Source organism: Aotus nancymaae, unplaced genomic scaffold, assembly GCF_030222135.1.
Source record: "Aotus nancymaae isolate 86718 unplaced genomic scaffold, 86718_ANA_hifiasm-v0.15.2.pri h1tg000014l, whole genome shotgun sequence".
Lineage (NCBI taxonomy): Eukaryota > Metazoa > Chordata > Mammalia > Primates > Aotidae > Aotus > Aotus nancymaae.
This window is the reverse complement of record NW_026988425.1, coordinates 51,048,047-51,064,772: the sequence shown is the minus strand read 5'-3', so window position 1 is coordinate 51,064,772 and position 16,726 is coordinate 51,048,047. Positions and strand designations below refer to the sequence as shown.

At 39.6% G+C, this 16,726-nt stretch overlaps 1 protein-coding gene across 2 annotated transcripts; it reads right to left on the bottom strand.

The window, feature by feature from the left end:
* Nucleotides 1-130: 130 nt before the first annotated feature.
* SETD9 (SET domain containing 9) lies at nucleotides 131-8,593 on the bottom strand. Of its 2 annotated transcripts, none has more exons than XM_012457287.3 (6): nucleotides 8,446-8,593; nucleotides 6,665-7,032; nucleotides 5,385-5,508; nucleotides 4,874-4,989; nucleotides 3,894-3,999; nucleotides 131-2,353 (listed from the first exon to the last, which is right to left on the bottom strand). In XM_012457287.3, exons 1-6 carry the CDS (start codon nucleotides 8,541-8,543, stop codon nucleotides 2,266-2,268), a joined length of 900 nt encoding a protein of 299 aa, XP_012312710.1. In that variant the 5' UTR covers nucleotides 8,544-8,593; the 3' UTR covers nucleotides 131-2,265. The 2 variants fall into 2 exon arrangements, with proteins under 2 accessions (XP_012312710.1, XP_021525876.1); XM_021670201.2 differs by lacking the exon at nucleotides 8,446-8,593 and adding an exon at nucleotides 7,798-8,134.
* Nucleotides 8,594-16,726: the final 8,133 nt, after the last annotated feature.

Sequence of the window (16,726 nt, the reverse complement as noted above, 5' to 3'; positions counted from 1 at the left end):
TTAAATTGGTTTCACATGTAGTAAATAAGATTCATGATACTAAGTAGTGAAGTTGGTAGAGTAAATGTTTTCTTTAAATCCTCTATAATAGTTTTCCATGTATAATAAAAGTCCAAAGTAAGGATTATACTTTTAGTTTAATTCAGGAAACATTTATTGAATATTATGTTTCAAACACTGTTTTAGGTAACTGTCTTTTAGAAGACGTATCTGAAATTTGATCAAATATTACTTGACAGTCTGTATTTACAGTCAACTAGTCTTCCTTATCCATATTATTCATAGTTTGATTGACTAGTCATATCTTTTCTAAACATCTTTTCAAGCTAAAGCTCCTATCTTGGCCTTATTTCACAAGTTTGTCCCCATATTTCATTTGTTCTGACCAGAGCTTTATGTAGTTCCATTTTGAATATGCAGTGATCAGACTGCCCATAATACCCAGTTTGTACAAGGCCAAGAAATGGATAAAAGGAAATAAAAAACCTTGACTCCTCTGCTCTGGTTACATTCCTTCTCAGACACCAAAGGACCTTAGTGCATAGGGCTCTGTGGTGGACACATGACAAAAATGCCTTCAGAGTGGGGTCAAGCACACATATTTTGAATACAGCAAGAATGCAACCAAGTGCCATATGAGAGCTCATAGTACTTTAGGCTTTAGGAGATGGAAAAGCCTGTGGAAGCAGGATTATCTAGTTACATCGGTTTCTAGGAGTTATTTTGGCCATAATTTCCAACTTCAGTATGCTTCTTGAACTTGCTGGTGGTAAGTGCGAAAGAGAATAGGGAAGTGGAATGAGGAACATATTGGGTGGAGGCATTGAGGGATTTAAATTTCAATAGAGTGATTAGGCAGTGCTCCTCACTGAGGTGACAGCAAGGGAGAGAACAAGCCCTGTGGCTGAGGCAAGATGTTTACAGGCAGAACAAGTGCAAAAGTCCTGGGGTGGGAATGTGTCTGGGAGGTTCGAAGAGTGGCCAGGAAGCAGGTGTGGGCCAGGTGGAGTGAGCAAGGGGAGAACAGGAGAGGAGCTCTGAGGTCATGAGCAGATCATGCATGTGAAGGACTTCATGACAGGAGGAGGGTTTTGAACAGGGTCTTTCAAGACCTGACGCATTTAAAAAAATCACACTTGGCGATATATTGTGTAAGGGGGATAGGAGTGGAAAGAAGGAAGGCAATTGAGAGGCTACTGAAATTGCAATAAACTAGGTGAGTAAAGCTTTTGGTAAGGAAGGTGGTCAGAATATAGTTATATAGGTTCCATGAAGATTTGAGGAGCCCAGTCAAGAACACCCTCTTTCCTATCCAAGTTTGGAACTTGGAGAGCTGGAGTCAGGTTGATGGAGGTCAAAGTAACTATTGTTAATAAAACTGGGGAAGGTAGCTTTAAGGCGGCAGCCAGGTTGGCTTGCTAATATATTACACCTAGACTCATTGTCACTGAATGGGCTGGCTACAGGCTACTCTCTGCACAAGGCAGAGAACTGTCAGGATACATTTTTTTCTGCTGGCAGGCAGAGTCCACAGAGAAGGATCTAGAAGGGTACAGGACATGGGTGTCTAGTTATTCAAACATATTCAGGCAGTCAGTCTTCCTCCAGTGGGTGGAGAGAGAGGCTAGGAACATTACTAGTGGAAGCCTCCACATGAAGACATGAAACACGTGGAATAAGTGTTCCTCCCACCAACACTATCTTGCACTTTTTTTCACCTTTTCTTTGCTGTGAAAATGTTCAAAGAGTAAAGACAATAGTATAATAACCTCACATTTTCCCCTGACCCAGCTAGAGCAATCTTTACATTATATATACACACACCAATTTACTCATGAGAACACAATAGACATTTTTTACTCGATTCTGTAAAAATAAAGTTTTTACAGAAGTTTATACACATCAGCAGTACTACAAGAACTGCAGATGCTGGGCTACAATTTTATAAATCACCACAGAGCTTACAAAATAAAAGAAAAATTGAAATTACAAGTTCAAGTAGTAGGTTTTAATTTAATAAGCTATTGTGTATTTAGGTGAAAACCAATTAAAATTAGAATTGCATTATAAATTTGAAATTGTAATGAAGCAAATAGCTTTTATCATGAAATGAACAAATATATCAACAAAAACGTAAAAAATTCCTATTCCAATTAGGTCTCAAAATATTTGTTCTACAGGTAGAATTCAGAGAAGTGATTAACAAAAAAATACTTAGAATTAACTCAGTAGCTGAGTAGAAAACCTAATTTCTGATTCACAGAGTTAGCTGACAATTGTGTAGTAGTTTGAAAAAAGCTCTTCTCCTTGTTTGATGTCCCTAAGTGCAACAAGAACAACACATCGAAGTGGGCTGAAAACAAAAAGAAAAATATACGAAAGGTAGAACATTAATAAATATAAACTCATATTTTTAATATAACCAATATGGGTTTTATAAATGTAACTTTACTCAGGTTCCTTACATTTTAGTTTATATGTTTGATTTCCATGAGGAAATAGTACTTATCCCTGATGCAGGTATTCTAAATGAGAGTATGTTTATATCATTTAAAAAATCACAAATCAATGTTTATACAACTGATTATTTCTTCTGACAATGTTGTTTCTAAGTTTAGGCCCCCAAAACTAGTATCACAAAAAGGATTTTAAAATGACATTATAGTTTTTCTTTTATTCATTTGTATCTTATATTCTGAAAAATAAAAAAATTACTTAAAATTAATTGGAATTTTAAAAAATACTTTTTTCTGGACATCATAAGATATTGTTACATGTATACCTTCAAAGTTCTAATAACATGCCCTGGAGTATATGGCTAAGAATAACTAATTGATAAACACACAAACATACACATGTAGAGAAGCAAAAGTCATCAAGTTTTCAGTTTTTGTTTTCGTTTATTTTTTGGGACAAGATCTGGCTCTGTCACCACCCAGGCTGGAGTACAGTGGTGCCATCTTGGCTCACTGCAACCTCCAGCTCCCAGGGTCAAGGATTCTACCACCTCAGCTTCCCAAGTAGCTAGGATTACAGGTGCTCACTACCACACCCAGCTAATTTTTGTACTTTTTGTAGAAAATGGGTTCTGCCATGTTGTCTGGGCTGTTTTCGAATTCCTGTGTTCAAGCAATCCACCCACCTCGGCCTCCCAAAGTGCTGAGATTACAGGTTTGAGCCACTATGCCTGGCCTCAAGTTTTAAGTATAAGAAATATTTCATGTTTTAAATATCATTCACCTTAGAAGGACAATTTAATAGATCCTATATAAAATAAATTTTTCTAGCAACTCGGTGAAATAATAAAGATTATACCTTTCTACATCACTGTTAACAAAGAACTCTTAGCTCTCTAGAATTATCTATATTTTAAAATTGTTATTTGAATATTCTCAGTAGACTTTCTACTTAACAGAAAATAAATGCTACATTAAAATATGTTGTCTTCTGGATATAGTCCTTTTTTTTCATTATTAAGAATCTAATAGTGAAATTTGCAAAGAAATCATCGTATAATTTGGCCTCTTTCTTCAACTGGGTGCTTTCATACAAGGTAGAGAACATGATATTATAAATGATCAAAGTAAAAATATATTTGAAGATTTTGTGGGTAGGAAAAACAACAGAATCACTTGAAAAAACTTTAAGGTGGATACTTATGAAGTATTACCATAGAATAAAAATGGGTAAAAATAAGCAGAATGATCTAGGTTAAAGGAAAATTTTCAATTTCAAATAAGCCTATATTAACACATTAAGGTGTGATGAACATCAAAATCTAAGTTATAATTTTTTACTAAAAAACTCCCCAAATTCTACATAGCTTTTCCTTCTATATTTTTTTAAGTATAGCATAAGACAGAAGATATGAAATGTTCTTTTAGCAAACTAACCTTTGTTTGTCATAGCGGTAGGCAATGTTTGGAAGATATTGCTTCAGTTCTACAGGGAAAACTGCAGGCACATCAAATTCCTGATAACAGACATTAGCTTCTCTGTCTAGGAATGAGCACATAATTTTAAGAAAAAGAACCATTATACAAGGTCATAGAAAATAGAATTGAATTATGATACTTAATGTCTGTTTTTCTAAATTATCGAAACATGCTCAAAATAATTACTACTATGCTCTAGGCACTTAGATTTTATTTACTTATTTATATTTGTAGATATATATGTAGTAAATCATAAATATATAAAATAAAATATTCAAAAAGTAAATAAGACATATATAAAACATGTTTTATTATTTACTTTTTGCATAAATAACATATATAATAAGCATATGTTTGGATAATATATACCAGCATACATAATAAACACATGTATGTTTTATTGTTCACTTTTTATATATCAGAAAATAGAAGCTCAGAAATGTGAAAGGTTAAATATTAATAAAAGAGTCAGGCTTGGACTTCGTTTCTCACTAATGCCAAAGCCCATGTTAAATGTAATCAAACAATCAGACTTTACTTATGGGAAAGTCAAGTCCTAAAGAAGATATAGTGACTCACAAACTTAGCAACAGAAAGCAGATACTAGTCTAGTCATTAATCTGTAAAGCTATCTCGAGGCACTGACCAAGTAATTTCTATTTTAAAAATGCTAAAATAATATTGATCAAAAGGGCAGTTGTTATCAGTTGCCTATATTCACTACAAAATCATAAAATAATAGTAAATTAAAGAATTATAAATAATGTATATCATTATTTAATTCTCTGACATCATCCCTCTAAAAGTGATAGTTGCTTAAGGACTTGACTAGCTTATTATATGTTATATTCAACTGCCTTTGGCACTCAGTCATGTGACAAAGAAGTAGAATTAGCCATTGCTATATCTCGTCTCACAGCCCCATGATGCCTTCTTACCATTGGAACAATTGTTGACATACTGTCCCACAGCCAGGGGGTTATGAATTTCTGACGTTAGCCATGTACTATCACTCATTTTTAAAGGGCCGAGTCGGTCCCTCCCATTGCATGATCTGAAACAGGTGAAAGCATTAGCTAATGGATCTGTATCTTAAAATGGAATTAAAAAATACAAAATTAACACTAGAATTAAACAAGTGTATTTTTTCAAAGAGTTTTATATAATCAGTAGGGCAACTGATTTGTTACACAGCAACTATCTAAACAGAATTTTGTTTAAAGTATAAATGCTGAGTCGGGTGTGGTGGCTCAAGCCTGTAATCCCAGCACGTCAGGAGGCCGAGATGGCAGGATCTGCTTCAAGCCAGGAGTTCGAGACCAGCCTGGTCAACACAGCAACCCCATCTCTTTTTATAAAAAAATAAAGTAAAAATGCTGTTAGTCATGACCATTGTGGTAAGTGTGGTTCTGTCTCCTATAATTAAATTTGAACATGGACATCACTTACCTGTACACAACTTTTGATATTCCTTTGTCATTCCCATCAATGAGTACCCCATCCAGGCATCTAAAAATAAATGGATTTCCGATGGACTGGAAAAAGATCGGCTCATACTTCTGATATACTGTACCTATTATACAACAAGACAAAGAAATATTATAGCAATATGAAAAAGCATAAACATTGTGATAAGAACTCTTCTCTGGAACATAATTACATTCTCTTTAGTTACTTTCCCCCTTTTAAAGAGTGGATGTCCAATAGCAGACAGAGCAGAGAATCAATTTATCCACACAGCAAAATAGAATATGGGTATCTTGGTTAATGATAATATGAACATCACATTTTAGGCTCAGTTTTACAAAGTCATACACACACACACACACACACACACACACATTTTAAGTAGAATGTGACTTGACATCTAAAGAGTTTGAAGAAATTTACTTTGCTAATAATTAAATAATATAGACACATATGGGAACAGAAGAGTCTGACGTTAAGGCTGTTTCTTCTTTCACTGGCAAAAAACCTTTTAAAAGGAGAAAATATTTACTGGGTGTTTCCTATGTTCCAGGCATGTTAATCTATTTATTAAACTTGTTTTAGTATTAATTTATTTATTCTATTTAGTCTTCACACAATTAGGTTACTTGTACAGCAGGAAACTGAAACTCCCTTGCTTTGGAATGTAAAATTCAAAAACAGGAGAATTACTTTTTAAAAACATGGGTCTATCTGGCTCAAATATTCACACACACACTTCCCACTATACCGAATAACATAATGTTAGTTTAACACATAATGTAGTCTATTGAGCATTTAGTCAATGATCTTTTGCCCAGAAATTGCCTTACTTTCCAAGTATAGAAAGGGCAGGAAGGTCTTTATTTAGTGATTTATGGGTTTAAACATTATTTTTTATGTTTTGATCCATACCATTTTGACCCTTAGCTATCAATTAAACCAAACTGACTTTTTTCTTGAGTGCTTTTTAAGCAATTTGTCAAAGTAGGTCTTACTATGTTCTAAATGTAAACATTAACTAGAAAGATTTCCTTGAATTAAAAAAATGCATTTATCCCAACAAATACTCCAGGATACTTTCTAACACATAACAATTTACAAACAGTTAATTTCCAAATTAGAATTGTAAAAATCTATGGAAATTCGAGTTTTCAATTTAATCTTTTACTCTAAGGATTACAGGGCTGGGTGTTTTGCTGAACTTATATTTATCAATATGTAAGAAGCTTGGCAAAGTATAATACTAATCGTGCTGTTACCAGGATACATAGATACGACCGCGCCCTTTGGTACCAATCCTTTAGTAACGAAGACACCTTTTCCAGCAGAAATCAATGAACTAGTTGCTTGGGCAACACTGAAACCCAAAGTCTTGTAAAGAATTTCTTCTGGTTTAAAGGTACTTTGCTGTTGATGTCTGTTTTCAAGCAGTTTCACCCCTTGATGTTCAACTGCCAGTAGGTCTTGATATTTTGATTTAACAGATTCTGGAAGCACAGTCAAGATTTCTGATTGTTTATTGAAATCATTTAAGAATAGAGCCTGGAAAACTTTCAGTAATGCTCCTAGGACATCTTCATCTGAGATAACTTTGTCTTTGGATTCCTCTGGAACATATCGGAGGGTCCTGAAAATGGGAAAAGTTTCTATTCACTACCCCTTCAACGGATAAAAGCCAAACTATCTGCATACTTTCTGGGTTACTGGCCTTAATGAACTATAAGCTTATTCTCATATGTGTGAAGGGCTGGAAACAGTTCAGAAAAGAATTGTTTGGGGGAGTTCCAGTTAGCTAACTCCCAACACTTCCCACCCAAGTAGCCAGTACTTATGAAAGGCCCACTGTATACTACACGCTGTGGAGTCCTTACATTATTCCATTTTTGCAGACTACGAAAGCAAAGTTGCTAGGGAACTTGACCAAGGTCCCAAAGCCAGTAAGCGGGACAGCCAGAGGCAGAAACGAAGCTCAGCTCTTTCCCGCACTACACCCAACAGCCAAGCTGAAGGTCATCACAGTGACAATGAATGACCTCACATTCGATGGCTTTTAAAAAATGGCCTTGTAGTTTCAAAGACATACTGAACATCATATACTTTGTGACATTCCCTCCAGGAGTACTAACGTCTTTAATAACTGCATCTCTTATTTTCATAACCATTCTCTTTTAGTACTATTATTTTTATTTGAACATAAAGGTTGTATTTCCCGCCTCACAGTTCCGTAGTCATGATACAACTGATCTGTTTCCCTAGTATGCAACTTCGGGAAAGCGCTTTGTTTCCCTATTTTTCGGACGTGACTTCAGAGAGGCATAGTCAGCTTCTTTGGTGAGCACGGTGTTGAGCTGCAGATCACTAGTGCGTCCTTAATAACGCCGGCGGGACGCACTCCAATCCGAAACCCATCATCCCGACCTGCTTTGAGTGGTGTTCTGCCCGTTCTTAACGCGCGAGCTACTCCACGCTATTCTCACAGCCGGGCTGGGCTGCTTTCACCACGTGAAGTACTTCCATGAACTATGAAAATAAACCCTGGCTTCGCTTTTCTGAGGAAGTTCAAGCTCCTAACTAAGCCCTGGTGGAGAAAAGGCACGCACTGTCACGCGGTAAGAGCGGTCTCTTAAAAATGTTTCCATTTTTTGCCCAGATACAAGCGCCCCTGTCAGTGCCGAAAGCAATAGGGAAGAACAGGTAACAGATCCCGAAGGCGAACCCGGCCTAGCGGGCCGGGCAGCGCGGCAATCACTGGGAAAGAGGCCATAGGCCCCGCCCACCTGAAGCCACCGCCCGCTACAGGCCGCCAGCTCGCTCCTGACCCCGCCCGCCACTGCCCAGCGATCTTTAAACCACTCCGCGGCCTAAGGGTCCGCCCTCAAGGCCCGCCCGCCTGCCTCAGGCCCCGCCCGCCCGCCTCAGGCCCCGCCCGCCCGCCTCAGGCCCCCGGTACTCCTATGGCGCTCCGCCTCCGTCCCGCAGCAGTGGTGGTGTCTGGGAGCTGAAGGCAGGCGCTCCTCGTCCGGCCGCCCCGCCCTCTCACCTCGGGTTGTGGTTTAGGTTCAGCGCGATCCAGGGAACGAAGCGGTACTTGTAACGGCGCCACCGCTGCCACAGGCCCCGCAGCAGGCGTCCCGGCATGGCTGCCCGGCGGGGCCGTGACCAGGACGGCGCCGGGAAGGCGGATCGAGGCCTCGGGTCCGCCCCGGCCGGGGGAGGAGCGGGGGCCGCGGTCGCCAGCCCTCCCCTGGCTCCGCCCTCCGTGCCCCTGGCAGCGCCTGGCTTCTGTTGCTTCGGAGCTCCGTACTTCCCCTCTCTTGACCTCAGCTCTCTGAATCAGAGCCGCGTAGAGCTGGAAGGAGATCCCCTTGGCCCCTTTCTCCTCCAGTCGCTTGGGTGCTTCCGCGGGCGCGCACACGCGCTAGCCCTGGGTGCGGGCGACGGGTCACCGGGCTCAGGGGCTACCCCGCCGTCGAGACCGCATCCCAGTAGCGGACCGCCCCGTTTCTGTGTCACGACGGCCCGCCTGCCGCTTTGTCCCGGCCGCTATCTGTGTTCCATCCTCCATTCCCCTGAGCTCTGCCTCTTTCTCGACGTTCTCTCCCCCTCTCTCCGTGGCCCCGGAGCAGTCCCACTTCGGGAACCCGAGTTTCAGTCCTCCCCAGACAGCACCCCTTCTCCAGCGCGAACCCGTGTTCCCAAACACGTGCATGGCGTGGCCGTGCACGCCTGTAGTCCCAGCTACTCTGGAGGCTGAGGCATGAAAATCGCTTGAACCCGGGAGGCAGAGGTTGCAGTAAGTTCCCAAAGTTACCAGTTTGGGCGTTAAGAACAAAATGTGATGATGTCTTGTTTTCACTCGTTTTTCTCTTCATTCTCCCAACCACTCAAAGGCAAAACTATATGGGCAAATGTTTCTGAAAAACAGCTTTATTGAGGTATGGTTGGGATACAATAAACTGCACATATTTAAAGTAAACAATTTGATAGGTTTTCGACACCACAACCAAGATAGGGATCCAGCTCCTCCCCAGTCCCCCAAGCAACCAGAGATGATTTTGTCCTTTTAATATGTTCTTGAATTCAATTTGGCAGTTTTATTTAGAAGTTTTGCATCTGTGTTCATATGAGATATTGTTCCATAGTTTTCTTGTAGTGTTAGTGTCTTAATCTGGCTTTGGAATTTAGGATAATGATCTCAGGATGAGGTGGGAAGTAGTCCCTCTATAGATGAAATTTAAAAGGACCTTTCCAACTGCTCCTCCCGAACACACATATGCATACACACGTGCACACACATATTTGGAACAGGTTTGGACAAAGTTCAGTTTTAAGGGGGGCGAACTATAGGAATCCCTTAATCACATTCAGATCACCAAGTGTTTATTGATAGATAAATACGTTGGTATCATTTCCTCTATTCTTTGCCTGTGAGGTTGAATCGTAAACTGAAGTTGAAATTGAACAGCTCAGATCTAATAAAAATTCAGCGAAGGCCAGTCGCGGTGGCTCACGCCTGTAATCCCAGCACTTTGGGAGGCTGAAGCGGGTGGATCACCTGAGGTCAGGAGTTCAGGACTATCCTGGTCAACATAGCGAAACCCTGTGTCTACTAAAAATAAAAACTAAAAAATTAGCCTGGTGTGGCCGTGCACGCCTGTAGTCCCAGCTACTCTGGAGGCTGAGGCATGAAAATCGCTTGAACCCGGGAGGCAGAGGTTGCAGTAAGTCAAGATCACGCCACTGCATTCCAGCCTGAGTGACAGAGCGAGGCTCGGTCTCAAAAAAAAAAAAAAAAATTCAGCCAAATGCCAGTAGCTGTGGGGCTAATTTGTTCTATTCTGAAAGAAATAGAGTAGCTACCAATGTCTCTATTTCATTCATATCATATAGAATGTTAGCAATCTCTAGAGGCTTTTCTCTCAGACTGTGTTTGATAATTTGGCATAATATAGATTTACCTGACTTGCTAAACTGAGTCAATTCAGTTCCAGGATGTATTAAGTGGCATATAAGAAAATTGTTGATTTTGTGTAAGTTGTCAAATATTTTGGTATAAAGTTCATAAATACTGTCTTACTGGCTTTTTAATGTCTGTATGATCTGTTGTAGTAACCCACTTTCATTCCTGATTTTGGTGATTTGTGTTCTCTTCTTAATCAGTGTAATTGACTTTGTCGATCTTTTTAAAGATTGACGAAGATTGAAAGGATTTGTCAATCTTCAAAGATACAGCTTTTGACTTTATTAATTTTCCCTGCTTATTTTTCATTTTGTTGGTCTCTGTTCTTATCTTTTTTCCTTCTTTTTATTTTTAGAGATGGAGTCTCACTATGTTGCCTGAACTGGTCTTGAATTCCTGTCATCAAGTGACCCACCTGCCTATGCCTCCCAAGTCACTGGAATTACAAGCATGAGTCACCATGACCAGCCTGTTCTTATCTTTATTATGTTTTCTACTATGGTGGGTTTATTTTTCTCTTCTTCTTCTAGTTTCTTAGAGTAGAATATTAGGTTACTGATTTTAGTCTTTCCTTCATTTCTAATAGAAGCATCTAAAGTTATAAATATCCTTCCAAGCATTACTGTAGCCAAATCTCAGGAATTCTGATATATTGTATTTTCATTATCATCTAGTACAAAATGTTTTTTAAAATTTCTTTGTGATTTATGTTTTTAATCCATGAAATATTTAGAAATGTGTTTTTAATTTCCAAATATTTGGCATTTCTAGATATCTTATTGTAACTGGTGTTCCGTTTAATTCTATTGTAGTCAGAAAACGTGAATGATTTCAGTTCTTTTAAATTACTGACTTGTTTTATGTTCCAGCATGCACTCTATCTTGGTGAATATACCGTGTTCAGTTGAAAGTAATGTGTATTCTGTAGTTGTTGGGTTTCGTGTTCTATAAAAAGTAGGACATTCGTTCATATCATAGTGTCTTTTAAATCATCTATGTCTATAATGATTTACATAACATTTTAAATACAGATGAATGAAGAATGACAAATTGGCAGACAGTTTTATAATATATCACATATGGCAAGCAAAAGATTCACCATGATGGGCAGGGAGATGCGCTGCTATCCAAAATTACCCTCTTCTTCTGACTCTTTTTCCCACTTCCTGTTGTTTCCAGTTTCCCCAAATATTCTACCCAATTGAAGATAAGAATGTATGTGTTGTGGTTTTCCATTTAAAGCCCATTTATGCTATAAATCACAAAATTACTGTGTAGGAAAAATGTTCTTTTTTGAGACAGGGTATAGCTCACTGCAGCCTCTAACTCTTGGGTTCAAGCAATCCTCCCTTCTTATCCTCCCCAAGTAGCTGGGATTACAGACACACACCACCATGCCTGGCTAAGTTTTTAGTTTTAAATTTTGTAGAGATAGGGTCTCACTATGTTGCCCAGGCTGGTCTTGAACTCCTGAACTCAGTCAGTCCTTCTACCTTGGCCTCCCAAAGTATTAGATTACGGGCGTGAGGCACTGTACCTGGCTGGTAAAATAATCTTTAACATCAGTGTCTTCAGTATCTACAAATAGGGCATGTATCCCTGGGCAGATTGTGACTTCCAGAGTTCAAAATGAGATGAATTTGATTTTTTAATAATTTATTGAACTCCTACTATGTCCTGAGCTCTATGCAGGAGACAGATACTAAGTAAACACATAAATAATGTCAGACATTGATTAATGCCTTGAAGAAAATAAGGCAGGATAAAGAGAAGACAGTAGGCTGGATATCTAATGTAGCCTTTCGAGATCCACTGTCCACACCCTGGGGGATTGACTGGCTTGCACATCAACAAGGTCCCTTGTCTTCCTGTGTCCAAGTGGATTCGACCAATGGAGAGCACTGGCAGGAAACTGCAGGAAGAGAGGAGAGTGAGGTGCTGGTCTCCGTGTCCTGGCTATATCTCAACCAGAGGTCCTCTCCACGTAGTCTTCTGTGTTTCTGGGTTTCATTCACACCTATGGATGGTAACAGCACTCCATCATTGCCAGCTCCATGGTTCTATACAATCTCCTTGTGGTTTCCTTTCATTCTGTCCATGCTGTTACACAATTCTTTTCAAATTGTCTTAATTTGCTTGTGTTATCTATTTCCTGCTGGGACCTCACTCTCTTTATGTGGGTCACATGATGTGGGATTAGGGGTAACAATTTTTGATAGGGTGATGACATAAATGGCTGAGACCTAAGTGATAAGAAGGCAACAAACTTGAAAATATCCATCGGGAGGTATCTCTCAAGAGGAAGCGTCTCCCAATAGGAAATGCAAAGGCACTTGAGATAGTGATATGGTTTTAGGCTTTTTTCCCCTCCAAATATCATCATGTTAAAGTATGACCTCCGGTGTTAGAGATGGGCCTAGGTGGGAGGGGTTTGGGTCATGAGGGCGGCTCCCTCACGTATGGCTTGGTTGTGTCCTCATGGTAATGAGTGAATTCTTGCTATGTGAGTTCATGTGAGAGCTGGTTGTTGAAAAAAGCCTGGCATGTCCTCTCTCTCTTGCTCCCTCTCTCTGTATGTGATACACCAGCTCCCCTTTGCCTGCAGCCATGATTTGAAGCTTCCTGAGGCCTCACCAGGAGCAGATGCCAGCACCACACTTCTCATACAGCTGGCAGAACTGAGGCAAAATAAACCTCTTTTCTTTATAAATTACTCAGCCTGAGGTATTCCTTATTGCAATGCAAATGGGCAAGCATGAGTAGGGAGGAGCTTGACATGTTCAAGCAAGGAAAAAGGGTTATGGAACATGGTAAGTAAAAAAAAGGGAAAGATGAAGTCAGGGAGAAAGAGAAGAGGCCAAGTCCTGGAGGAGTTGGGATTCTTAGAGTAATGGGAAGCCACTGGAGGATTTTAAGCATGAGGGTGATAGGATCTGATTCATGTTTTAAAAAGATCACTTTGGATATTATGTGGTGATCACCACACTGGCAAGGCTAGTTAGGAGGCAATACAATAGTTCAGGCAGAGATGATGGTAGCTTGGACCAGAGGGTGGATGGATTAGGATTCTATTTTGGAGGAACTCATAGGACTTGCCGATGGATTGGATATGGGAAGGTGAAGTTTTGAAATGCCTCCAAGAAATGTCAAGTAACTAGTTGAATATTCTCACATCTGGAGCTCCAAAGCCATAGTTGGTAATAGAGTCTTCACCCAGAGCACTGGATGAGATCACCTAGGAAGAAAAAGGGGATGGCAAAGAACACAGATTGAGCAATGACCACAAAGTTACCTGTCAAAAAATGCAGACCCCCTAATAACTTGGTCAAAAGCAGTTTTGGTGATAGGTTTGAGTGTGTTTAAGTATGCTGAGAAGCAAATATGAGGCGAGGAATGGGAAACAAGTGTGTGTGTCTCTTTTGGTAAATTTTATGGAAAGAAAAGAAGAGAAATGGAGCCAAAGGCAGAGAAGAATTTGGTAAGATAAAAGATCTTATAGCGTATTTGTGTGTTAATGGGAATGATCCAACACAGAGAAGGAAATTTTGTGTGTGTGTGTGTGTGTGTGTGTGTGTGTGTGTGTATTGGGTGTCAGGGGACAGAGGAGGTAGCAGGCACAACTTTGATTTCACAATTCTGTGCTGGAAGAGAGATAATATTTAGAGATGGCGGATATTCTGTAGGGTATTTGAATAGCTGTGTAATCTAATGTGGGTAACATAACTGGCAAATATTTATTCATTGACAACTGTATACTTAGGTGTAACTTCAAAATATTGCAGTCTATTTGGGAAAACGTATAATTTTTAAAAATTAAATATTAATTACAATAGAATTTCAGTGTGAGCTCCTGGAGTTGGGGAGTACTTCAAGGAGAAAGAAGTAGAAGAGAAGTGGAAGGGATAACAGAAGCCAGCAATTTTCAAATGTGGCCTGGCTCTATGAGGTCAAAATTATTTTCTTAATAGTAGTAAGATGTATTTGTCTTTACTCTCATTCTTTCTTGAGGGTACAGTGGAGTTTTCTATAAGTTACATGATGTGTGATAAGACAACAGATTGAATGCACAAGCAGATATGAGGATCCAGCTGCCTTTTATTAAATTAGAAATTATATAGATTTGGCCAGGCACAGTGGCTCATGCCTGTAATCCCAGCACTTTGGGAGGCTGAGGCGGGTGAATTACTTGAGGTCAAGAGTTCGAGACCAGCCTGGCCAACATGGTGAAAACCCATCTCTATTAAAAATACAAAAATTAGCTTGGCATGGTGGTGGGCACCTGTGATCTCAGCTACTTGGGAGGCTGAGGCACAAGAATTGCTTGAACTCAGGAGGCAGAGGTTGCAGTGAGCCAAGATGGTGCCACTGCACTCTAGTCTGGGTGACAGAGTGAGACTCCCTCTCAAAAGAAAAAATTATATAGATTTGGAAAAATATAAAATATGCCATTCTCCTATTTTTTCAGGGGTGAAGTATAGCTATTTTTCATAAAGATATGTTATCTGATTTAACATGTAATAGGTTTTAATAGTTATTTCTAGTGAATTAATATATTTTTATGCATTTCTCAATTTTACTATTGATACAGTAAATAGCAGCTATTAGCCACATGAACAAAAGGTCCTTGGGTGCTTCTGATAATTTTAAAAAGTGTAATGGGGTCTGGGCTGGGTGCAGTGGCTCACGCCTGTAATCCCAGCACTTTGGGAGGCTGAGTCAGGTGGATCATGAGGTCAAGAGATCAAGACCAGCCTGGCCAACATGGTGAAATCCTGTCTCTACTAAAAATACAAAAAATTAGCCAGGCATGATGGTGAGCGCTTGTAATCCCAGCTACTCGGGAGGCTGAGGCAGAAGTATCACTTGAACCTGGGAGCTGGAAGTTGCAGTGAGCCAAGATTGGGCCACTGCACTCCAGCCTGGTGACAGAGCGAGATTCTGTCTAAAAAAAAAAAAATGTGTAATGGGGTCTGAAGACAAAAATACCTGGGAAATTGAGCGTTAGAACCACACGCTGTTATTCAAAATTTTGAGAAGGAAAATATGTGACATTTCATTGAATGTTGTAGTTAATGCCATTCTATGAATTAGAGTAGTATGTTACATATTGATGAAATTAGAAAAATTTAAAATAATTTTGTGCTGCAGGACCTAAAATATTGCATAAAAAGGAGGATAAAATGGTCTCTGCTAGTCTTTGTATATAAATTAGCAAAAGCTTCCTTTTCTTCTGGCCACTTTACTGCCATCAACTGCAAAAAAATGTAATAAACATACCAATCTATTAGGACTATACTGTGCAGCATGCCCCATATAGGTGTGTAGTACACCAGCTGGTTTTGGCAGTCTTGAGAATCAACTGGAAGATTCTGTGGCAGCACTTCTTGACTGCTCTGAGAAGAAAAAGTTTGAAAACCACTGGTATGAGAAAAGGTGCAGAGGTGGGGTCAAACACAATGGATTCAGAGAGCAGGAATGTAATGAAAGGCGTAGAACAGAAATTTTGCATTAGGGATAGTAGGAAATAAAGATTTAGGCAGGGTAAGGTCAGACCATTACAAAATATTGACATTTGAGGTGTGTAGATAGTCACTGGATGTTCTTAAGCAGAGTACTAGCTGGAAATAGAGTTTGAAAAGCTAAGAGGAGCAGTGGTTGGCAGGATGCATGGATGGATAGATGCATGGGTAGATATAGATGGATGGATGGATGGATGGATGGATGGATGGATGGCTCTGCCAGCTGATAGCAGAGTGGTTCTGAGAACAAGAGACCAGGAAAGGGCATCAAGTATCTTGCTACAGCCTTTCTTTTTGTTGTAGACTGTTGGAAGGGGGTAGAGGGACTAGGAACACCGTGTTATACAATAGATAAACATTGAATCTATGTTTTAGAGTGGAAAAATGGAACTTTTAGTGATTGTTTTGAGTTTTTCAGTATTCTAAGGGGAACACTGAGATTTCTGCTCTGTTCCTGAGAAAGATAACCTTTGATTTTCAGATAGCTGGCAGTCAGTGCATATTAAAGAAAAGTTTTACTCTGCTGCCCTCTTCTGGATGTTGCATAATAGACCAAATATTATTTCCATGTTATTCCCTTCACTTTTGCTCCTAGACAGACCAGCATCATACTGCTTGTGTGAATCTGAAAGATGGGCTTCTGATCTTCCTGTCAATGCAGTCTGGTCTGATAAGTGCTGGATCCAAAGTTTCTATTTGGTTTGTGGCCATGATAACTTTCACATCTCCCTACAATCAAATCCATCCAACTAGTTCAACAGTTCCAGTTCCAACATTGTTCACTGAATTTCTCTCTCACCACCAGAATTTGAGTCATATCTTTTTATCCCAATGGCATCAAT

Excerpts from the sequence above, each read along its gene's own strand:
- SETD9 (XM_012457287.3), bottom strand. The coding sequence starts at position 8,543 with ATGCCGGGACGCCTGCTGCGGGGCCTGTGGCAGCGGTGGCGCCGTTAC. Across the intron at positions 5,509-6,664 it reads GGTCGTATCTATGTATCCTG|GTACAGTATATCAGAAGTAT; the intron begins GTAACAGCACGA and ends GTTGTATAATAG. Across the intron at positions 2,354-3,893 it reads TACCGCTATGACAAACAAAG|CCCACTTCGATGTGTTGTTC; the intron begins GTTAGTTTGCTA and ends TTTTGTTTTCAG.